Source organism: Lepidochelys kempii, chromosome 4 (assembly GCF_965140265.1).
Source record: "Lepidochelys kempii isolate rLepKem1 chromosome 4, rLepKem1.hap2, whole genome shotgun sequence".
NCBI lineage: Eukaryota > Metazoa > Chordata > Testudines > Cheloniidae > Lepidochelys > Lepidochelys kempii.
In genome coordinates this window covers 56,752,218-56,777,449 of record NC_133259.1, presented here as the reverse complement: position 1 = coordinate 56,777,449, position 25,232 = coordinate 56,752,218, and the positions used below count along the sequence as shown (strand labels likewise).

The 25,232-nt window shown below is 41.6% G+C and overlaps 1 protein-coding gene across 2 annotated transcripts in view; it reads right to left on the bottom strand.

The window, feature by feature from the left end:
- Positions 1–240: 240 nt before the first annotated feature.
- The window catches only part of DCLK2 (doublecortin like kinase 2), a 146,617-nt gene continuing 121,625 nt past the window's right edge, over positions 241–25,232 (bottom strand). For both annotated transcript variants that reach the window (XM_073341326.1, XM_073341327.1), the window contains 7 exons: positions 24,791–24,937; positions 15,010–15,143; positions 13,853–13,930; positions 10,942–11,038; positions 7,657–7,737; positions 5,973–6,089; positions 241–1,462 (listed from right to left, as the gene is read on the bottom strand). In XM_073341326.1, coding sequence (XP_073197427.1) covers positions 1,241–1,462; positions 5,973–6,089; positions 7,657–7,737; positions 10,942–11,038; positions 13,853–13,930; positions 15,010–15,143; positions 24,791–24,937 — 876 coding nt within the window. In that variant the 3' untranslated portion in view covers positions 241–1,240. The remainder of the gene's footprint in view (positions 1,463–5,972; positions 6,090–7,656; positions 7,738–10,941; positions 11,039–13,852; positions 13,931–15,009; positions 15,144–24,790; positions 24,938–25,232) is intronic.

Here is a 25,232-nt window from a genome sequence, read left to right as displayed (position 1 = left end):
GTCCTTTCCAGCAATAGGCTGTGTCCTAAACTCAAGTTATCTTTGAAAACGGAGGACTGGATAGGTGATGGGCTCCAAAAGAAACCAGCACATCTTGAGTCAATTGTTCTTTTATGAATGGTTTGAGTTGTTCTCTCGTTAGCTCAGAATAAGTGTCTCAAGAGGGACAGTTGTTCCTTACTGATCCGCTCAGCCTTGTCCGGAAATTGAGTTCTCACAGGAATAAATGACTCAATAGTCTTTTCATAAAGAAAGTTTATTATTGCAGGTCTGTTACAATTCTAGTAGAAAGTAAAAGCTAACAAAGAAAATGAACTAGGACAAAGCAGAGGAAATACACTATTGAATGCAGCAGTATGATAAAGATAAAACACCTTCCATCCTTGATTACAGATCCGTGCCTCCCCCATTATGGTTTTCAGTTCCTACACTAGATGAAGAGGGGGATGGTAATAAAATATTGGCAGCTATTTATGGTAGCTAGTGGTAGTTCTTCTATTAGTCAGCTTGCCCTAGAACTGCTCCATCCTAGCTTATGTAACATGCAGCAAGCTTTCCATTCAAAGAAGTTTTATTGTTTCTAATACATACTGTAGTGGTGGGGGGAGGATACACAATAGCTAGAATGAAAAGGCTTCCTTGACTGCAGTCTTCGGCCCAATAAATGCCCAGAGTTCCTGTTATTACATCCAAAGTCACTTGAAGTTCATATTATCTAAACACTATCTTGAAGTCTGGTATTAGAGAAGGGGTCCTTTTCCTTTGAGAAGCTTGTCTTTCAATATTGTACAGTTAATCCATTGCAGTTTTTCATGGAAACTTGCCTCTTCAGCTCAGCTAAACTCAACTCACTGGGACAGGAGACAAATACAGCTTTTTGTGGGGGCATACCCCTTTTCTGCGAACAAGTTCTGTTGACTTAGAGAGTCTGTTTGTGCACAAGTGAGGCCTCATAACTGTTCATCTGTGTGTTAGTTTAAGCTATTCAGATTCCTAGGGTGTGAGAAATGCATTTCATTAAACCAACTCCAATGATAAAAACAAATCTAAAGATTCAGAAGGCAAAGGCTGGAAGAGCACTCAAAGCTACAGCACACACTTCACCCATCCACCTATTGACAGTCTGCCTGGGGCTTGCCACAAGAGAGTGGAAGCAAACTGAAAAACCACAGCTGTGATGGATGTTCCTTAAGTTGAAGGGGTCTACTGGCCTAGAAGTGGGCTTTGGTTTAAATCACTTCTATAGAGCGAGCTGTTCCCCAGCATTGTCATGACATGCCGAGACAGGCTGTGTGGGGGATTTGATTGGCTCAGAAGAAGCAGGGGAGAGGTTCTTGGACCCAGCCACATGAGGCTCTTCAGCTGCAGCAATAATCACAGAAGTTTTCTGCATACCAGCTCTACTAGAGTCCTGAGAGCGCTTGTTGCAGAAAATCTGAATTTCCTTATCTAGAGCTGTGTTCTAAAAAGGAAGGTAAAAGACAAAAACCGTTACATCAAATGACACACATTACCTGCCCCCTTAAACCATTGCACAACACACACCTTTGGGGCATGCATTAGACTCAGAAAAAGGAGAAATAACATCAGAAATCTTAATGAATTGTAGGGGGTTTTGGTGATCAGAGGGATAGCTTAGCTCCTATGCATGCCACGGCATCCAGCAGGTCATTAATAGAACCAAGTTTGATGAAGTACTTTTAAAAAAAAAAAGGTTAAAACTTTGTGTTACACCACCATCTGGGGAAGAATTTCTAAGGATTCATTTTCACCAAAATTCCTTGTGTGGCTGTGCTACCAATATTTTAACAAGGAATACAACCATTTCTAGCCTGTGACAAATCCCAGGTAGCTGCAATTGAGGTCTCGGGAATCTGTTTCCTCATTTAAACTAGAACACTTTTCCTCTCATACTTTGTTATGGGTGTTAAATTTGCATGAAGCTGCATTTTACTGGAAATAGTTGTGGGATAATTAACAATGTAGCAGCAGAAGCATGGGGGATTAAGATGTACTAGGGGAATTGTGAAGTATCCGCCCTGAAATTTTTTTTTTTTAAAGTACCTGATGCTTCTGCTAAAAGCCTCTGCAAGATAAATCAAACTGTAACGAAATGTTTAATTTACAGAAGTACCTGTCCCTAAGCAGGTCCTTAGAGAAGGGAACATCTTCAGTTAGGCTTCAATACTGTGTGAACAGGGCTGACTTAGTATTCGGTTACCTATTTGCAACTGGCTGGGGCCCAGCTCAGGAGGTTTAATGCTGTTTTTCCTGAGGGAGATCATTCTATACTGCTGATCACTCCAGTGACTGGTTCTGAGCAGCATAGAGGCCATAAGCATCAATGGTGCATGACAGGATCCAGCTTACTGGGTGCTGACTCTCATGAGATGGCTTGCCCACTTCAGTGCTGCTGATCTTTTTCTTTCCTCCCCTACATTCTGCTATATAGTCCCAAAGCTATAATTGGGTGGCTTGGGGAGTTGTTTGGGTAACACTGCTCATTTCACAAGCCCTCTTGTGAACATGTGAAAGTTAGTCCAGAATAAATCAGGAATAGTCAGTCACTCTGGACTAGCTTTAATGTGTAGACAAGCTCGAAGGCACAAAGATAGCCATTTACTTGGAAACAGTATGGGCCATCTTGCCTCCAACCTTCCCTTTCACAAAATCTGATGTTTTGTAAGGTGAAAAATAACCACTCTGCCTAGATTTGCAGAAAATTTTCAGAGATACAAAAGTCACTAAGTAAAATGATATAAATGTTTATCTGGAACATCACTGAAAGATGTTCTTTCACTTTTATGCAGTTCTAAAATTCTGCCTATTTCAGGATAGCTGTTATTTCTCCTTTTCTCTTTTTGTCAAACTCAGAACATGTATTTTGTGCAGCAGAACGAAACATTGCAGTTAGTACATACCATTTCCTTGGACCTACTCAGAGGAAAGCAATGCAGGCATGGGGAAAGGAAGGAAGCAAGGGATAGAAACTACACTTACTTTTAAGCAGAACTATCATCATTGAAGCAAATTTAGATTTAAAAATCATACTGAAATTCTTAAAAAAAAGTCTATAAATAAAAGGATTGTACAGCAAGACATTCTTAGCAGCAGAAGTCGTGCTCGCCCTGTAGAAGGCAGCAGGAACCAGATTTCTTGTGCAGTTCCACTTATCTACCACATGATGGTGTCATTTGCATTAACTGTGGCTGAAATTCTTCTCTAAGGTTTTCAAAGAACCTGTATTAGAACTAAGTGGCTACATCAGGGGTCAGCAACCTTTCAGAAGCGGTGTGCCGAGTCTTCATTTATTCACTCTAATGTAAGGTTTCGCGTGCCAGTAATGCATTTTAACATTTTTAGATGGTCTCTCTCTGACTAAACTATTGTCATATGTAAAGTAAACAAGGTTTTTAAAATGTTTAAGAAGCTTCATTTAAAATTAAATTAAAATGCAGATCTTATCAGCTTAGTGCAGTAGTTCTTAACCTGGGGGGCGAGATTTTTTTTAGAAGGTAAATCATGGAAAAAACAAATTAAGCACAGGCACATAAGTACAACTACTTTGTTTCATCAAACCGATGTATTTATTAACATTTTTGTAATGATTACTGTAATATACAAATAACGTTTTTAAGCTAATTGTAGTGTAATTTTTGATAAGGGGTGAGAGAACATATTTTGAGAACTCAAGACCAGCAGCAGGCTGAGCAGGGACAGGTGTAGTGTATTAAATTGCTCCCCATAGGAACGTGCTACTTACGGTGTGCTACTTAGGGCTGCCAGTCCTGATGCTCTGAGCAGCATGGTAAAGGGACAGGGAACAGGGGTGGTGGGGTGGGGTCCAGGGGGTTGGGGGGTCCCAAAAGGGGGCAGGCAGGAGACAAGGAGCAGGGGGGGGTTGGATGGGTGGAGGGTTCTGAGCAGGGCGGTCAGGGGGTGGGAAGTGGGCCAGCTGTTTGGGGAGGCACAACCTTCCCTACGCCAGTGTAGCGTATTAAACTTCTCCCTGGAGGAAAGTACTACTTACTGCTGCCAGTCCTAGTGCTCCGCAAGTAGCACATTCCTACAGGGAGAAATTTAATACACCACACTGGAGGACAGAACCCCAGACCAGCGGTGGGCTGAGTGACTCAGCCCACTGCCAGTCTGGGGTTCCATCCGCCTGCTCCTGCCAGCCGGGGTCCCAGCCGCTGGCCCCACTCAGTCCGTTCACCCAGGCCAGCAGCAGCGTGCCAGTAAAAATCGGCTCACGTGCCGCAGGTTGCCAACCCATGGGCTACAGCATGCTAGAGACGGTTTTTACTGAACAGTTTCCTCACATGTGAAAGAGAAAGTGATGTGGCTTTGTGATGCTACATTTCATTTAAGGGACTTGAAAAAACAAACTCTGAACTGTGGATAAACCAGCACAAAGATGAGGAAGAAAAAAGGTTTGGGACTAAATTCTTATAAGGTTCCTTTTTCCACTAAGTATCTTAATCGAAGACTCAGACATTATCCCTAGTCTTCTCTGCATATTCAGTTACAGAACTAGGCAGATATGAGTTTTCCTTACTACTTGTTAAAGGGAGATAAACAAAAATAAGTTTTCACTGGCTACATAGGTAACAGAAAAAACCCACACCAAGAAGCAGCCAGATGCTGTACTGTTTCAGAGATCTGAGACAAGCTTAAGTGGCATGCAAATTGGAGAGGGGCTGAGAGTTAGAATTAAAATTGCTCTTATTAAATTTTGTACCAGCTTTCAGCTTCAGGCTTATCCGGTCTCAACTCTATAAAAATGAAGCTCTGAAGTCCCTCTCAAACTGTCCAGTCAAACTGTCAAATGAAATGTAGATAACAGCATCAACCTGAAATCAATATGGTCTTCACTCTTGTGAGTATTCTGATGTTACTACAATCCCTACTTTTGAACTTGTCACCTGTTCAATTCATATATATGTACATGAACAATGTAAGTGGGCAGATTAATAAATATTTGTAGTTGTCTACATGTGGAAAATTTATTTAAAAGTGGGACAGTGACACTACATTTACTAGGCCATCGTATATAATTGATACAGTGGGGGAAAAACCTCTGGCTACTAACTGTGTCAACTTTAAGTTGCCAGAGTGGTATATTCAGTACAGCAAATATATAGCTGTACAATATAACTTCTTTAGGGTATCTGAAGACACATCCCTGGGATGGAAAAAAGACAAACCACTTGCAGGAGTGAGAACAGTCTGCATAGCTGGTGGAGCACTGCAGTGATGACTAGTCAGTAACAAGTTTACTGGTGAATTGTGGTGTGTGCTTGTATTTGCTAGGAAATGGAGCTGGGCTGAGCCCACCAACACAGCTCACTGTTGTTGTATAGTATTTTTTTGCACAACTTTTGTAAATTCAACTTAGATGAATTTTATATAGAAGAATCTTAATGCACCCATGTTTCCCATCAAGTCTGGCTTCTGATCACGTTCATTAGCAGAGATTAGATGGGGCCAATCATTAATTTTTTTGGATGTTTCCCAGAGTTAACCCAGTTTATGAGGAGGAAGTGGGTTTTAGATAGACTATTTGCTCCAGCAAATTTAGTCTTGGGGACAAAAGGTGCTACAAGAAAACCACCATTAAAATGATAATGGAAAGGATTTCAGTGATTTTCAAACTAGCAGGTGAGCTTTATGAATTATTTTTGCATTGAGAGTGTGTGTGTGTTTAAAAGAAATATCTACAGCTCAGTTAATGCACCTCAATACAGATCTGGCTGCTCCTGAGCAGTGACCAACTCAGATTGACCTGGGGGACATAGTACATAATGTATAGACTAGAATTACACACACACACACACACACACAATAGCATGTTTGTTTTTGCTAATGCATTTGTACCACTCTGTTCTTTACATAATCACTCCTGGGTTAAAACATGTTAGACAAATAGACACAAAGTCATATCGACATATAAAAGTGCTACATCTGCTTACCATGATGACAGAGACCCCAGCAGTCGTACTGTTCTGCTTGGATAGCATGTTGTTAAAGTGCTGCTTCAGTTTACCTGTTACTTCAACTTGCATATTAGTCTCCTGCGAGGCATCATCCTGTGTAAACAAGACACACACCTGCTACTCCTCAGGTTTGGGGTTAAAAAAAAAAAAGTGTTTGGAAATGGAAAAATTACAAATAAATCAACAGAAGGGATTTTCCCTCATCCTGGGATCCCTGCTCATGCTAAGGAGGATATAGAAAATTTAACTGTTGGGCTGCATAGAGAGAGAGTCAACCTTGTTTTTTCTTTTTAAAGTCCTCTGCTGCTGAGGAACAAGTGAGCTGCATATGGAAGGAGAAACTTTGGCTTAAAATGTGGCATTTTGTTTTTCAGGTTAAGGGAGGACACTATATTAGGAGTGTGCCATGACAAGACACCTGCTAACAACAACTGGCATTAAATGTAACATGTATGATTTTACACAAACAGCAACATTGCAAAGGAAAAGTAATAGCCATTAAAATGATGACCTAAGAGTATTTACATAACGCCTAATGATGATCTTTATTTCCATTCATTGTGCATCATATCATTAACGAATATTGTATGGACATAAATAGTCAAGTGGCTAAACAAATGGGGATAGTTATTCACCAGCAACACACTTCTTTTATATCCTCAGAAAACCAGGATTTTTAATTTGAGTTCTTCTCTTTCAAGGCAAATTGCACTAATTTTGCTTAGTGCTCCAGCTTGAAAGTTCACAGAATGACACACTGTGAAATTAATTTGAAAATAAATGTTTGATTATTACTGTTGGTAGGTGAGATCAGTTTAGTATCACAAAAGATGGACCTCAGGGGAGTCTCTCCCTATAGACACAAAAGCCGTGTTAAGTTACATTTTTGAAAATGGGACCCTACATTGTGCCTCTCCATTTTACACACAGGTTAACTGTGCATGTAAAGTATGTCACTGACTACATATACACCAAAGCAGGTGCTGGTGCTGCCATGTACGTATTTTGTGAGCACCAGGTTATGGGCCAAATTTCAAAAACAGGCACTTGAGTTATCCATAAGGCCCCTCTGCCATAAGCAAGCCTGTCTGGGATGGAGGGCCTTTTTGGTGCTACAGAGGGGGTCAGAGCAGCTACCCAATCAATGCCTTCCAACCTATTTTCTGTTAGGGGGAAAAAAAAAAAACCCTTCACCCTGCTCGACTGGAATATAAAGTTGCGGCCCATCTCCTTGTGTAGCGGTACAGAATGATAAAATCCTATGCTATGAGTCAACAGCCAACATATTGGCTACCTACATTAGCTGTGTCTCTAAAGCATCCTCATGTTCACTGCAAAATCATGTTAGCAAAAGAACTTGCCCAGTTGAATCCTCTCCATCCCTTATTCTTGTGAGCTTTTTTGGAAATACAGTTTCATTTGCTTCAAAGACAGCCCACAATAACCTCTGTGCAGCAGAAAGGTAGACTTCAGAGTATAACTGCCCTCTGCTGTGTCATTTATAGGCAATTCATTCTATGTTGATGAGGAGACACGGAAGTTGCCTGATAAACAGAACTGGGCAAGCGGAGTTCTGTCACTACTTCTGACAGCACTATTACAGTTAGATCTTAATATTAAATATCTAATTAGCGACAAGTACAATCAAGAGTTTACTCACGGACACCCAGGGATGGCCTAGGATCTGTGCTGCTGTATATCGAGCTTCTACGTTTACCTGTAGCATCAGACTAATTAACTCCTAAAAAATAAAAGAGTGAGAAGAGAGGGAACATTAATATTAAAATGTGAAGCAGCTTTTGCATTGAATTCTTCCCAGCATTCAAAGTGGTGTTTCTCCACAACCTGGGTGAAATTCTGGCCCTGTTGAAGTCAATGGCAAAACTCCTTTTTGACTCCCACAGGGACAGGATTTCACCTGCACACTCTAAATTGCAGCTGTAATATAAAATGTTTATTCTTCTGTACAGACGTGCAGGCAGCATGGACAGAACAGTCAGAATGGAATTGCATCCTTGCTAAACCCTCTGAGTACAGCACACGTGCAGATACTCTCATGCAAAAATAAAGTCCCATAATGTTTTATAACCATCAAGTGACAGGGCACATAGTGTTTGAGTAATTTACAGAGGATAAAGCTGCTGAAGGGACTCAGTGGGGATGAGGACGATAGCAGAGCAGAAGGGACCTGCCAAGAGCACCAGCTTGTACCAAAAGCCAAGGGCATTTATGAGCCTGAAATTTTAAAGCTATTACTAGCAGGGATGTTTTAACTGTATAGAGTAAACTAATCCATAGAGATACTTTTTTATGTTAAGTGCTATCACTAGAACTATCTGTAAAAATTTATGATGATATCATTCCGTTATAGCTAGAAAATTAAAGCTACCCATCAGCACAGAGCACTTAAGAATTCTATTCAAAAGGAATGACTGACAGCACCCAGTGTTAGTTTGTTTTAATCATCTATACTATGGCTAGATTATGCGCCTTGGTATGGCTACTTTGTGTTGCTCCAGAAGCACAAAGGGGTCTTTAGCCAGCTGACCAATCTTCTACAGATCCCTCCGTCCCTCCCACTCCTGCCATGAAAGGGGAATCCCCTTTTTTCCTGGCCTAGCTCTGTCTGGGGGCATTGTCTAGATGGCTGATGTGCTTACTGAGGTTTCATGGAAGTCACTGGGATTTCACCATACATTTAACTGTAAGTATATGCTTAACTGCTTTGTTGAATCGAGGCCTTTCAAATGTTCAGAGGCTATACAATAGATGACCTTAGGTTCACTGCATATTTCTATGACACTTCTGTTTAGTACTATCACAAGTGGGTCTGTAGCCATAGTAAATCTTAAGAGGTTAGTCACACAAAAGGCAGCCAGTGAAGTTATGAACACTAGGTGTAACTTTTCATCTCAAACTTTTATTGAATTTATTAATTCAAGTTCCTCCTTTGCAACTGGCTGGTGTAGATGCAGGTTCCAGACACAAAACAACACTCATGAAGAAACTAATTAATGTCAAATAATTCCCATAATTAAAACCCAACTGCCCCATTTTTTGGGGGGAAAGTTTCTGTAGCCTCAGGGATGTCTCTTGCTTTATGTCTGAATGAAGAACATGCCAATGAAACTTATTCTAGTAGACAGCAACTTCTCTGGAGAAACAATACATGTGCAATTAGGAGGCTTTTGTTCATCCTCCAGTTCTGGAAAATGACTCTCTCAGCAAATTACCCAGCAAGAATATGAGGGATAGGGGGTTAGATGCTTCATGCTAGTCAAACTGTACTCAGTGCAAGTTTGGAGCAGGAGGGCCACCTCTAAGGCTGCTTGGTGCTGATCTGAAAGCTGCTCTCTTTTATGCAAATTGCCAATTGACCTGAGGAAGGAACCATTTTCGTAGCTGAAAACTGGGAACCCCTGGCCACACTTCTATACTAACATCCAGAAAAGGGGAAGGCACTGCTATGAAAACTGTAAGCTGTGTGAATGTGCTCCTAGGCTGGAACTAGACTTGCTGGCTTTAGGGTTGCTTTGGCTCTCAGAGCAGTGCAAGACAAGTTTACCTTAAGGAAGAATTGGGACTGTGGTCTTTTATGAGGCTACTACCAATGCCACTCTAGCAAAGGGCCATTAGGAGATTGAGAGAACTGGAGCCGATTTCTTTCTTCGATAACTGTGATTTTCATCTACAATGCACCTACCTGCCCCTGGACTCTGGAATGAATCCTGTGAACAATCATTCACATATCACTCTCGGGCACACTACTATAGCTAGGGCGCTACCAAATTCATGGCCACGAATAACAAATGCATCATGGACCATGAAATCTGGTCTTTTGTGTGTTTTTACCCTATGCTATACAGATTTCATGGGGCAGACCAGCAGTTCTCAAATTGGGGGTCCTGACCCAAAAGGGAGTTGCAGGAGGGTCAGAAGGTTATTTTAGGGGAGTCACTGTTTTGCCACCCTTACTTCTGCACTGCCTTCAGAGCTGGGCAGCCAGAGAGTGGTGGCTGGTGGCCAGATGCCCAGCTCTGAAGGAAGCACCTCACCAGCAGCAGCGCAGAAGTAAGGCTGGCAATACCATGCCATCCTTACTTCTGCAGGCACCAGCTCTGCCTTCAGAGGCTCACTCCCCAGCTGCCCAGCTCTGAAGGCAGCAGCAGCAGCTGTGCAGAAGGCAAGGGTAGCAGTACCGCAACCCCCCCTACAATAACCTGGCGACCCCCCCATAACTCCTTTTTGGGTCAGGACCCCTACAATTACAACACTGTGACATTTTAGATTTAAATAGCTGAAATAATGAAATTTATGATTTTTAAAATCTCATGACCATGAATTTGGTAGAGCCCTAACTATAGCAGTTGGGCCTCTGTAGGAGTTAGGGTTAGAATTTCAAACATTGCCTTTAAATAATTGAATCTATGAAATCAAAAGGAAGTGGTATCTTACTAATACTTTTTTACTTAACTGGCAAATCAGCTATTTGCACCTGAATGAGCTCTAGCCAGCTTAATGCCTCTAGTCCAAAGGTGAAACAGGAACAGGTGAAATGAACAGTGTCCAGTCCACGTAGCAAGGCACCCTCTCTCAAAAGGGTGATGAGGGGGAAAATTTGGAGAGAGAGATACTTACTTACAATGCAGCTGAAGCACTGAACCTAGTATAACAGTCATCATTAAATAAGCCAATCTACATGCAATGCTCACTGCATGTAATCAACATTCTGTTATAATCATTCACCCAGAAAATAACATGAAAGTAGGGTTGTGAGACCTGCATTTTCATCACTGCCATGCTCTGAAGAGTATTATGGTTTGGAATATAGTCAGCAATAGTACGATAGCATAGATTCTGTGGAGTCAGGAGGGCACAATACTCCCACTGGCTTGTCAAACAATTTCACATCTTGAAGCCCTGGGCTCCTAACTTATTTCAGTACCTTAGCTGAGTCAGTGATGTTATCCCAGTACGGAGAGGGAAACTCTAGCTTTCCAATGAGGATCTGATCAAAGAGATCTTCCTGAAGATTGTTCTCGCTGTGGATGAGTAACAATGGAAGAGAACAAGAGAAAGGTGTAATTTTTGTCACAGGCATTAAAGTTACATTTTTGAGGTGGTGGAGAAGCAAAATTCACATCAACTATTACAGAATTTTGCCACCAGTTTGCCACCCTGTACTCTAGGAGTGTAAGTTTGCAGTATTACACCATAGTTATGGTGGCAGTAGTGGTGAGGATGGGGAGACAATACACAGGAGAAAGGCCTCAATCTGTCTTCCATTCAAGCAGGGATTGCATTGGTAACATGAGGACAATAATCTGTGCAGTAACAGACAAGGCACAATCTGCTGCTGGTGCTGGGGAGGAAAAGTAAATCAAGTTAGTCTTTTCTTTTGTCCGAGCATCCCCATTGCTCCAGAGGACCAGCCACAATAGGCAAGTGATGTGTGTGGGCACACTAGCAGCAGTGATGTGATCCTCTCCTGTGAGCCAATCTGACATTTTTTTAAGTACACAGAGAAGATCAGGAAAACCTGGGATACATTCACTCACATGCTGAATTTAACAACCTGTGCCACTGGCATAATCCATAACAGTGAAAGGAACAGATAGCTCCTATAGTGCCAAAAAAAAAAAGAGGTGTGTGTGGGGGGGGGCAGAAACAGAATATACGCACAGAGCAGATCTGTTGAACAATATGGGACCAATTTTACAATTGTACTCACTTCTGATTAGTGGTTTAAATCTCTAACAATACTGCTCAGATTCTCTTACATTTGTTCATGCCTGATTGTTGCAGTCAGAAGCATGGCAGAAAAATTATAATGGATATGGTACATCTTTGAAGGGTGAGCTAAACATTGCTAGCCAGTCAATTGTGTCTGAAAAACAAATTGTAGCACTATATGGCAACTTCTCTGCCTTTCCACAATTATTTAAAAACAACCCGGGAGGAACAACTTAGCCACAGAGAGTGGCGAATTTTAACTTTTAGTAAAGCTAATCTAAATGTGCCCTTTGTTGTGTAATTGTATCCCATGCCCTTGAAAAAACACAGGCAACGATACATAATGGATAACTCTGGTCACCTGATCATAAAAATTAGATACTTCCTGATTAAAATGTGGTTTCTGATTCCTTCCCTCCCAAAGTTCCAGTTACTTTATTTTACTCCCATCCCAAACAATCTCAGAAAAGAAAAGTGATTTGATATTAAATCTAAGTATGGATATTACATGCGGGACATGCAGAGTAACCATAAATTTTTGATTCACTGATTACAAAACCTGTCATATGATGGGCACTGAGTTTGTAATGAGACTGAAAACAGTTGATATCTACAGAGCTCAAGTATCAGAAATAAGATATTTAAATGAACATTGCTAACTGGAATCAGAAAAGGAGTACTTTTGGCACCTTAGAGACTAACAAATTTATTAGAGCATAAGCTTTCGTGAGCTACAGCTCACTTCATCGGATGCATACAGTGGAAAATATAGTGGGGAGATTTAATATACACAGAGAACATGAAACAATGGGTGTTACCATACACACTGTAACAAGAGAGTGATCAAGAAAGGTGAGCTATTACCAGCAGAAGAGCAGGGTGGGGTGGGGTGGGGTCCTTTTATAGCGATAATCAAGGTGGGCTATTTCCAGCACTTTACAAGAACAGTAGGAGGGGAAATAAACAAGGGGAAATAGTTTTACTTTGTGTAATGACACATCCACTCCCATTCTTTATTCAAGCCTAAGTTAATTGTATCCAGTTTGCAAATTAATTCCAATTCAGCAGTCTCTCGGAGTCTGTTTTTGAAGTTTTTTTGTTGAAGAATTGCCACTTTTAGGTCTGTAATCGAGTGACCAGAGAGATTGAAGTGTTCTCCGACTGGTTTTTGAATGTTATAATTCTTGATGTCTGATTTGTGTCCATTTATTCTTTTACGTAGAGACTGTCCAGTTTGGCCAATGTACATGGCAGAGGGGCATTGCTGGCACAATGGCATATATCACATTGGTAGATGCGCAGGTGAACGAGCTCTGATAGTGTGGCTGATGTGATTAGGCCCTATGATGGTGTCCCCTGAATAGATATGTGGACACAGTTGGCAACGGGCTTTGTTGCAAGGATAGGTTACTGGGTTAGTGTTTTTGTTGTGTGGTTGCTGGTGAGTATTTGCTTCAGGTTGGGGAGCTGTCTGTAAGCAAGGACTGGCATCCAATGAAGTGAGCTGTAGTTCACGAAAGCTTATGCTCTAATAAATTTGTTAGTCTCTAAGGTGCCACAAGTACTCCTTTTCTTTTTACGGATACACACTAACACGGCTGCTACTCTGTAACTGGAATCACTTACCTGTGACCATTTCTCCAAGATAAAAACAGTAAGTTGAACTTGCCAGCTGCAAACACTAGAGGGTGTACAATACATGCTCACTGCACTGAGCTCTTGCTGTGGCATATGGGATTGGAGGACAAAGGGACCGAGAAAGCTGGCTTCTCACAGGAAGACCCCCCTAAACACCTGACAGCTGGTCACCCGGACCTGGTTTTTGGTTTTGTTTTTTTAAATAGGCAGGACTGCACTTCTCTCTCTCGTGCACAGAAAAATATTGAAAAAATGACAGCTATCAAAAGGGCAGGGTGATAGCTAAACTATGGGAAGCTTAAGCCAGTTAGAAAAGGAGAAAAAATCTTGGGGGAAATAATAGTTTGGAAACAGCTGGAGCCAACTATTGCTAGATGGGGGGGTGGGGGGGGTGAGAAAATCAGATTCCCCCCGCCCCTTATTTGAACAATTCTTCAGGTAATTAATTCTTTACTATCTTCCCTTTGACCTGGAACTAAACTCACCTGCGAAAAGGTGGGAATCCACAAAGCAGTATGTATGTGATCACACCTGCAGCCCAAATATCCACCTTTAAGCCATATCTGTAAAATAAGAGAACGTGTTACTTGTGCAAGCTTCCAAAATGTGTCACTTCTAGTTAGCTGTTTTTTAAATTAATACATACTGAGAGTCTGCCAAAGGCAGATGTATTGGCATTTCATAGGAGTGGAGTTTGTCCTTCAATTAATACCATGGAATATAACAAGAGGGGCATCTAGTCAATATTTTTCTTGGTGTCCTCCAGAGTACTGAGAGCCCTGAGGATCCCACATTTTCCTTTGTTTTTAGTTCTCAATGCCCCAGTCTCCATGGAACAGTCAATAGCTTTCTAGTCTGATTCAGATTCTTTTCAGCACCAGCCCATAATAATCAAAGGAGGATATTGTTGGGAGGGAAGGGGAAATCCTTTCCCTCTCCTGCCACAGTGGACAAACTGCCTCTGCATCATTCCCAGACACTGCCAAACTGGGGAGCAAGCTTCCAGGTCTTGAGTCTCCTGTATGAATGAGTAACACTAGGAAGAAGAACCAGGACTTTTCTTTTTAAACATATGAATAAAAATATTGCAGGTCAAAACATGTCACATTTGGTCTGATTTTTCTAGATCTGCAGGTGGATCAAATACCCTTTCACATCATGGTCTCTCACAGCTCTCAAAAATACTTTTCAACAATTGTGATATGCAAGAGCAGCAGTGCATCAAACAATCTGATATTAGAAAATCCAAATTATTCATGCCATCTATCACCTCCTCCCCACTCAAGAGGTCTGTGATTTACTTCCAGGATCTTTGTGACAGAGTCAGAGCCACCTTCCCAATTAAGCAGTTAGCTGCAGCGGCATCTCTTATCTAAGTTACATGTGCGCACACAAATATTTTGCAGAGTGGTATCAGAGGAAATATATATGGAAGAGGCTGATATATTGCACTCATCAGACCAGCAGCTGAAGACCTATTTAAATGACTCATACCCACAGAGCAGTGAAATCAAATATTTACTAGGGGTCAAAATTTGACCCTTACACACACACACACACACACACACACACACACACACACACACACTAATAAACAGTCTTTCACAGGCCAACATAGGAGACAAAATTGCTGTATCCTCACCCTGTCTCTGCAATGATTTCTGGAGCCACGTATGTAGGGGTGCCACAAACTGTAAATAAGGGTCCTTCAACCACTGTGGCCAGTCCAAAGTCCCCTAGCTTCAAGGACTTTGTTCCATCTGAATACTCGCATACCTGGGGTTAGCAAAAACACAACAGGGATTGAAGGTTATTTTCCAGTACATGAGGGAGTAAAACAGCAAAGGCTGAACTTGATATAATGTGATGAGAAGAGAGATTCTTAAGCTATCCACTTCATTGGTTTTGTTCCATGATTCTTGAAGGCTTTGACTTCCAGTGATTCATCTTTGTGCTTAAGGAACTTTAATTCTCTCTTGGAAAGTTTTGATGGGATGAGACTCAATTTGAGAAAGGAAATAAATCTAAATGATGTTTAAAATAGATTTTGCTCTGTTTTTGATAGATCTAGTCCCCACCTTCTCTTAAAAAATCTAGAACCAATTTCCTATTGCTTTTAGTAATACTATTCACTTACATAGTGCTTTCCATCCTGAGCATGCTTTAGAATGATGCATTACTCATGCTGAAGGACAGATGTAGTTGATAAGTTCCTGCCTGGAGAAGATTACACTCTAAATTAAGGTTTAAATATTAAATTTTCATAACACCCTTACAAGGTGTTTATTGCCCAAGGCCAGAGCAATGGTTAGTATAATGGACAGGACTAGAGTTCTGGAATTCTTCCTCAGAATACTAGACCACTATGCTCTGCATTTTATAAAATGCCTTTCTAATATCTTCTCTGTGGCCTCCCTGCCATCCACATCACCCACTGCATTCAAAATGCAGCTGCTAAAATCTTTTCCTGCTGTTCTGATCACATTAATCAATCTCCCCTCCCCCCCAACACACACTGCCCCCTCCTCCCCCCAACACACCAAGTTCAAGCTTCTTGTCTTCACGTTCAAGGCTTTTGACATCTTTGCTCCTTCCTGGCTACTCAACTGATCTAGTATCTCAACACATCAGCCGCCCCTGCCCTCACTCAGCCAACACTGCCAGCTTTAAGTGTCCACTTGTCCCACAAATGTGTCTGTGCTTCCTTCCATGCTGCCACTTACGCACAGAGCCTCCCCCCACCAGTCTGACCTGTAAGCCTGCCTCCCTTGCCTTCAAACGCTCAAGACCCATCACCAACCTGATCGCTTTACTTGTATGCCATCTTTGTTGTCTTTAGATTGTAAACTCTGAGCAAGTACTCTCTCTTACTATGTGTACGTACAGTGCCTACCACAATGGAACTCCCAATCCTGAATTGGGCCTCTGAGTTTGCCTTCTGTGTATAATATATTTAAATTTAGGTATTTGAACTGTACTTTTTCTTCAAAGAGTCCATATCCAATATGGAAACTCTGTGCTTATCTTTCTCAGAAGTCTGTATTCCCTATGTCAAGCAACACAACTCCACATATTTGCCAAAGTACTGAACCTCTCCCTAAAAGAAACCTACCCGAAAAACAGCCATAAACACAGATCCATTTAAGAGCAGTGGTTCTCAAACTTATTTGATCACAGCCCTTTCTTTGTGTCTGTAGTAGTTTATCCCCTTCCCCCACCACACAAGTACCTATACCGATAAAAAAACCACGATACAACTTTCACTAAACATTAAAAACAGTAATGCACAGATTCAAAAAGAGCCATTTAAATATATAGTACTGTAAATTTTAAGTGAGATATTGCTAACTTGCCTCAAACTGTTGTTACTAACGTGATGGGTGTGCCTGTTTTTTGGAGCACAGCAATTCCACCCTGGGTTGGATGCTTGAGACAGCTGTCCAGAGATCCCTTTCTACCTTCAGTTAAGTGTGCACACCATGTCATAGCAAGTGGATTAACGTACAGATGGCAACAACTTTGTATAACGCTATGCAAGCTTAACAGAAATCTGTCAAAATGCACAGCACCATCTCGAGTCAAATGCAAAGTGCCAGCTGAACACTCTATATGTACCAAATTTGTGGCCACGAAAAATTACATCAGACTGTGAAATATGGTCTCCCCTGTGAATTCTGGTCTCTCTGGCCCATCTCTGAAGGCAGAGCGGAGAGCAGTGCCCAGCTACCCAGGTGCCCAGCTCTGGAGACAGAGCCTCCCACCAACAGCAATACAGAAGTAAGGGTGGCATGGTATTGCTGCTCTGCCTTCACAGCTGGGCAGCCAGAAAGCCATGGCTGCTGGCTGGGCACCCAGCTCTGAAGGCAGCACTGCCTGCCAGCAGCAACACAAAAGGAAGGGTAGCAATATCGCAATCCCCCAACAGGCTTTTGACCCCCTTTCAAGTCCAGGCCCCTAGTTTGAGAAACTCTGTGGCGATATCACACATTATTCATGGGTTTGTCATGGCATAAACAGCAAATTTCACAGATGTGTAACACATTTGTGAAATTTGCTTTTATGCCATGCCAAACCCACAAAAATGGTGTGATTGCTGTGGGTAAAATGTGTGCAGTAAGTTTCTTTTCCCTAAAGTTTCTCACACCCCGCTAGAATACATTCTGTGCCCTCCAGCGGGGCCCATCCCCCACTTTGAGAACCTCTGATTTAGAGAGCAGTGCACTGGACTCTCCCCACTCTCTCTTGCTCAAAGGACGCCAAAGGTAATTACACAAGCGATTTAATTGCATTTTCTAAAGGTGGCACTTAGGAATGCAGACCCTACGGAGGACATAAAGAGGATGTCCACAGGTTTGCCCACGTATTTTTTGCTGACTACTTAAGCATGCAATGCATTATATCCATAGTTTAGGTGCAAAATGCATGTCTAAACTTCCATGTTTATGGAATTATTGGATAGATTATCAAGAAATGTATGTTATGTGGAAATGTGTACACACAATAGTTTTCATTTGCACTAGGTGCTTCAGGGACAGTTCTAAAAATATAGCAAAATTTTTGCATGCTTAATATGCATTCAATCCCAATGGGTCACCTAAAGATAGTATCAAAGTCATCATTTAGCAACTGTTTCCTGTAATCCACCACATTCAAATCACCATTCAAAATTGCAATAAAAGCCTATTACCAGACTACTTGAAAAGAGGAGCCCCTAACACATTACACTGTATACAGACACTCTGGAGCATTATTAGAACTGCTCCCTGGATTGCTGACAGTTGATTTATAAAACAGGAATTGCCACATTTGTTGTAAATCTTCCAAGTCACCGAGGCAGTAATACACAATAACTTCTCAAAGTGACTGGAATAAATATACAGGCACAACAGTAACACTTTATTATTCTTGCAGATGAGAATAATCTGTGCCAGACTCTGTTTTCACTTACAGCAGTGTAAGCCTCGAGTAACTACTTTAACTTAAATGGAGTTAGTCTTCAGTTACTGTAAATACCAAATTTACCAGAGTAAACTGAAACAGAGATTGGCCCATTGTGTTTACAAATTGCCCTTAAATCTGATTTAGAAGTATTGGTGTTTAAAATTACTCAGGTTTCAGAGTAGCAGCCGTGTTAGTCTGTATTCGCAAAAAGAAAAGGAGAACTTGTGGCACCTTAGAGACTAACCAATTTATTTGAGCATAAGCTTTCGTGAGCTACAGCTCACTTACTCATTACATTCAGCCTCTGAGCAAATTCCTGCATGTCGTTCCTCTAATCATTTCTGTACACAGAAATTTCTGAAATGTATAATAAGCCTTATAATGTTGTGAGGGTTCTTTTTGGAATCTGGCTAAAATTATAGCAATAATAAAGCATTTCTAACTATTAATGTTCATCGTATATATAAAAGCTACTCTAGTTGGGACTAATGAAACACACTACCAGCTTCTATGGCCCCTACAACAAGAGCTGAACTCACATTTCTTTATCCCCGAGTTATCAAAAGTCATGAAAATCTTCTAAAGGTTAAAGAATTTAGCCCTATTCTTGATCCGGATTGGACATAAAAGTCTCTACCTAGTTACTTGTGCTGCCATGTATAGCACAAATAATATTGTTACAGATGACAGGATGTTAAGAACATAAGAATGGCCATACTGTGTCAGACCAAAGGTCCATCTAGCCCAGTATCTAGGGTGACCAGATGTCCCATTTTTAAAGGGACAGTCCAGTTTTAGGGGACTTTTTTCTTATATAGGCGCCTATTACCCCCCACCCCATCCCGTTTTTTCACAGTTGCTATCTGGTCACACTACCAGTATCCTGTATTCCGATGGTGGCCAATACCAGGTGCCCCAGAGGGAATGAACAGAACAGGTAATCATCAAGTGATTGATGATGTTGCCCATTCCCAGCTTCTGGCAAACGGAGGCTAGGGACACCATCCCTGCCCATCCTTATGTAGCTAAAGGGTGAACTATTGCTTTACGTAGTTTAACAAAATGTCTATTGGTTTTTCCTAAAAACTGGGCCTAATTTTTCCCTCTCTTCACTGATGTAAGCAGTAATAATGACTAAAATGAGTAAGGACTGACCAATCTTGCAAATTCTTATATATGTGCATATCTTTACTCCTGCAGCTAGTCCTACTGAAGCCAATGGAACAACTCAAGTGGGCAGAGTTACATGAGTGTGTTAGCGGCGTTGGAGCTTCAGAGAGAAATCACACCTATGCAAGAGTGGCCAGAATTGGGCCCATTGTTGTAAGTGATAACTATGCCCACTCTACTCATTTCTGTTTGCTTACACTAGTGAATAAGATTACGGTAAAAAACAAAACAAAACAAAACAAAAAAAACCCTATCAACTGAGGAAGAGAGCAAGTTAAACAAATTAGTATGCCATACTCAACCTTTACTTATATAACTACATGTTTTTATTTGCCAAGTCAGTGTGTTTTAAAACCCACTCATTTTTCCACCTACTAACATATATTACAGATTATTAAATTTCTTAAATAAACTAGTGTTGACTAAATAATCATCTCAGGATTCCAATAATGGCAACTAACTGGTACATATTCCTGCGAGCATCACCTATGATATATGTTATACTGGTGCATGCAGGAAGGAATCAAACAAAATGAAGTCAATTTGTGACAATAAAAAAAAAAAAGGAAAAAAGTAGCAAGAGGACAATTCTGCAAAATAGAGAGAGACATTCAGTGGGGAGAACATTTTATTTTCAAATTTTCAGTGAAGTGTTACAAGCAGCAGATCAGTAGGATCCTATTTAAAGTATATTGTCAAGTGATTTTTCTAAAAACAAAAAAACAAAAAAAACACACACTACCCATGATTTGGAATTACTGGTTATAGGTTTGAAGATAAATCTTTATTTTCCAATTTGTCCTTTTCAATTTAACAAGCATGGAGGAGGGTTTTTTTCCCCACCCGTGTTCAGAACCGAACAAAGAAGTTTTGCTTCTTTCCAGTTTTGTACAGCTGGATTGCTGATTGTCAGCACAAGTAATATTTGTTAGTTAATTGTTTTTGCAGAGCCAGCAAAAGGCCCAGAAACATGAGTTATAGAATTCTCACAAAAGTGGTAGTTTGAAAAACAAAATTCTCATGGTGATACATTGGTTTTTGTTTGTTTTAAATCTATTTAGAATCAAGTGGAAAGTCACAATCTTTCTGAAACTCAGATTCCCAATCTGGGAAACAGGAGCTCCTCTAGATTACTTCTAAAAATCTGTGACCTGTAGTTATTCTATCCCATGGTACATAGCAACAAAGACGACTGTCCTCAACTAACTCCAACTATACCACACCAGGCTACCTGTACTGAAGTCTGTGAGTCAAACCAACGGAGTTAGAAAGGAAACACCAGGAATACCAAAATTGGAATGAACAACTACTCCAACCTACCAAGAAACACAATGACGCACAGCTAATCTACTCAACCCCAATCAACTACTAGAGCAGAGTGACTAATTCATGACAAATACAGCTTTTTATGGCCTGTGGAATGTTCACACGCAGCTGGCATTTCCTCAATTGTATACTGACTGATTTCTAGCGTGATTTTTTCATCTTCTATGCCTGTGAACAGCTTGCTACAAGTATTCTATATCTGAATTGTTATCGGTCACAAGTCACATGGTGTTACTTGTTGTGATTGTAAGCGTCTCTCTTATAACAACTCAATGTTAGCTTCAGATTTGCTTTCTGCAAGTAAAACCTGAATGTCCACAGCAAAATGAATACAAGAGACATGAGCACAGCTAGATTTTAAAATTGGAGTGTCACACATCACCTTCATACTGGTGCACATAACAAAATTCATGTGGTGGGGATGGGGCCAAGGGGTTTGGAGTGTGGGAAGGGGCTCAGGGCTGGTGCAGGGGTGTGAGGGCTGCGGCTGGGGCCAGGGATGAGGGGCTCAGGGCTGGAGCAGAGGGTTAGGAGTTCCAGCTGGGGATGCAGGCTCTGGGGTGGGCTCAGGGATGAGGGGCTCAGGGCTGGGGTGCAGGGGGTGAGGGCTCCGGCTGGGGGTGGAGGGTGGGGCCGGGGATGAAGGGTTTCGGGTGCAGGAGGGTGCCCCGGGGCTACAGCAGGGAGAAAGGACTCCCCCCAGCTCTCTCTCCCCACAGCAGCACCTGGGAGGCAGAGGTGTCCCTTCCTGCCACAGCAGCTCTGGGCTGGGACAGCAGGATAGGCTCCCCTCCCCCGGCCACAACAGGTCCGGGCTGGTGGAGGGGGGGCCAGCCCGCCCACTAATGCTTGATAGTCCGTGCTCCTTCACGGCTCTAAACCAACCAGAGCCCTCTCCACCACGAGGCGCGAGACTATGGACCAAACAGTGCCCAAGTTGGTGCGAGGATTTGGATCAATTAGCTCCTGCCCTGGCCGCTCCATGCTGCGTTCAGGCTGCCCCTCCCCTGCCACAACAGGTCTGGGGCTGAGTTGGGGCTGGGGGAGGTGTGCCCCAGCAGGTCCCGGCTGGGCTGGTTTCCTGAGCGTCTGCATGGTGCTAAACAGGCTGCTGCATGGCCATGCAGCTCACAGGGAATTTAGGTCACGGTCCATGAATTTTTGTTTACTGCCCACGACCTGTCCATGACTTTTACTAAAACATAGCCTTAGTCATCGCCCTGTTATAATTCACAGCTCTAATGGAAACCTTTGCGCTCCCTGATATAATTTCACATGTCAATGACGACACAGTTCGTATTTATTAGTGTATGACTGGTAAAAAGAATGAAAATCAAACATCTGGATGATCTCAGGTTAAAGAACTGAATTGCTGGATAGTATAAGAAGCAATTGACACATTTACATTTACATGCCCTTCTATTATGTTATTTTAACATGCATGCCAATGTCAATCACAATGAATAAGACTTGCAACTGTTGAGTAATTTCGTTAAGCTTTCTAGGCAAAAAGGGTGTTTGTGCCTATTTATACCTGATTCCATTACTAATGGAGGCTTAAAATGTCAGATTAGCCTCAGAACTCCAATCCACCCAAGATCCTGATGTCACCACATTATTATTTTTAAATGAACAAGATCAACTATGGCATGCCAGGGGCTGCCACTAAAACTGTACACACTCTTGTTTGCTTTTGGACCAGCACACTATATTGAAATTAATTCAGCACGAACATGCAATCTTCAGAGTGGCTAAGCTTTGAGATACACTTGAAGATAAGACCATGGTCGTCTCTATTTTTCTCTCCCTTACCTCATAGCTGCCAAGGGTGTTTTTTTCTGCCAGAAAACTTTCAGGTCCTATTGTTAAAGGGTCACTATTCATTTAGATTGCAGTGTCTATACAACATTCTAGCCACTTCACATAAAGTAACATATTTAGTATAAAATTTTAAATCAGTATCATCCATGAAGAATAGCAATACTTGCACAAAATAAAGGGTACCAAATAAATAATCAATAATAATAGTAGTAATAATAATACAAAACCCATGTTAGAATCCCTGTATCCACAGCTTAACAACCCAGTGTCCACATACCTTGCAACTAAAAATGTATCAAACTAAGGTCTGAATACATTTTTCCCCCCTCAAATTTCACTGCTAAAGGAAGGACCCAGTCCTGGAAATCCTTACTCGCTGTCGTCAATGGGACTGCTGGGGTAAGAAAGGACTCTTTAATTTAGTAAGGGTTTGTCCACACCAGAACTTTGTCGGCAAAAGTTTTGTCATTCAGGGGTGTTAAAAAAAAAATACACCCCCTGAACGACAAAAGTTTTACTGACAAAAAGCACCAGTGTGAACCGCGCTTTGTTGGCAGGAGCTCTCTCCTGCTGACAAAGCCACGGCCGCTTGTGGGGCGGGTGGAAGTTTTTTTGTCCACAGGAGAGTTCTCTCCTGCCAACAAACAGCAGCTACAATGTGTGGCTTTTAGTGGCAGGGTTGTAGCAGCATAGCCACGTCACTAAAAGCTGCGTAGTGTAGCCATAGCTTAAGAGTTTGCAAATTCCAGCCCTGTTGTCTGTGTTTGTTCAAATGCCGCTGATGGAGTAAGAGACATAAATCCCTTCTATCAGCTTCCCCTGTGGTGCACTCTCATTAAACCATTAACAGGACTGACAAACAAAGAGAGCTTAATGACAGGTTTCAGAGTATCAGCCCTCTTAGTCTGTATTCGCAAAAAGAAAAGGAGTACTTGTGGCACCTTAGAGACTAAAAGAAAAGGAGTACTTGTGGCACCTTAGAGACTAACCAATTTATTTGAGCATGAGCTTTCGTGAGCTACAGCTCACTTCATCAGATGTTTACCGTGGAAACTGCAGCAGACTTTATATACACACAGAAATCATGAAACAATACCCCACCCCACACACACAAACTCACTGGGGGGCGGAGGGTGAGAAAACCGGGATTTGTGCTGGAAATGGCCCACCTTGATGATCACTTTAGATAAGCTATTACCAGCAGGAGAGTGGGGTGGGAGGAGGTATTGTTTCATGGTCTCTGTGTATATATAATGTCTTCTGCAGTTTCCACAGTATGCATCCGATGAAGTGAGCTGTAGCTCACGAAAGCTCATGCTCAAATAAATTGGTTAGTCTCTAAGGTGCCACAAGTACTCCTTTTATTTTTAAAGAGAGCTTAAATAACCCATCACATAAGGCTTCCAGTTACTGATGACACTGTGCCTGTGATGTGGATTCTGGACTTGGTTGTCCAATGCCTTGCATTGTAGGTAGTTATTTACACCTGTGCAATGTGGTTGTTAAACACTACCTCTGCTGTCAGTGACTTAGTAACCTTTTGCATACTCTGCCTATATAAGGTACAAAGCAGCAGAGAATAACGCATTCACTCCACTGCCAATTTCCACTTGGAGTTTGTAAAACAGAATCCACAATATTTGTTGCTACCAGGTAGTAGATATTTATGTCCCTGATGGGAATTAATGGAAATGAAATATAGTTCCTTCTGAGGAAATAAACATACTCTCAGAGTTTATAGCTAGGATACTGAGAAGTCATCAAAAAGACTTTACCTGATGTGGCAATGGGAGGGGAAATATTTTACCTGAAATAACCCTGGGATCTTCAGAAAGGAATTAAAACCGTTGTTTTGAATTGAAACTAGGATTGTAAACAATTCATTAACACATTTTAAACCCTCTTTTGTGCTTATCCAAGTCAGAGCCAGCAATCAAAATGTAAATGATAGGAGGGTCTAGAGTCTAGTGCACATTAAGCACAGATCACTGTCCCTATGTCTATTAATATTTAATGGAAAGAGATTTATTTTAAGCATGCAGTCATTCTAAATTCATGTTCTATGTGTGATTGTTCAGCTCCTTGGATTCTTAACATTTACATACGAACATTTACATCTGGTGGGGGATGAGGCAATGGAAAGCATGATAAAACAAGTGACATACCAGGAGATTCTCTGGCTTAATGTCTCTGTGCACAATGTTGAGACCATGGAGGTATTTCAGTGCACTGGCTAGGTTGTAGACCATTGCGCTACCATCTCTCTCTGTATACTTTGTTGAAGAAGTGATAGCATCAAACAGGTCGCCTCCCTAAAGTAAGGGAAAACATCAAAGGCAATGACAAGAAAAATCATCAGGTGTCAGTACCCTAGTCAGACTGCTGAAAAGATGTCAGAGAAAGCCATACTTCAACATCCTTGCACTCGAGGCATACTCAAAAACCTATGTCATGTATTATATGGGAAAGATAGGCTGCACAACTTGAGGCTTGTCTACATGGAGAAGTTGATGAACAGTAAGCTAGGGTGTAAGTTTAAAGCACACTAGCAACTCCTCACTAACTCCCTGTGTGGACCCACTTACTGAGAGTGGCCTCACATGGTTT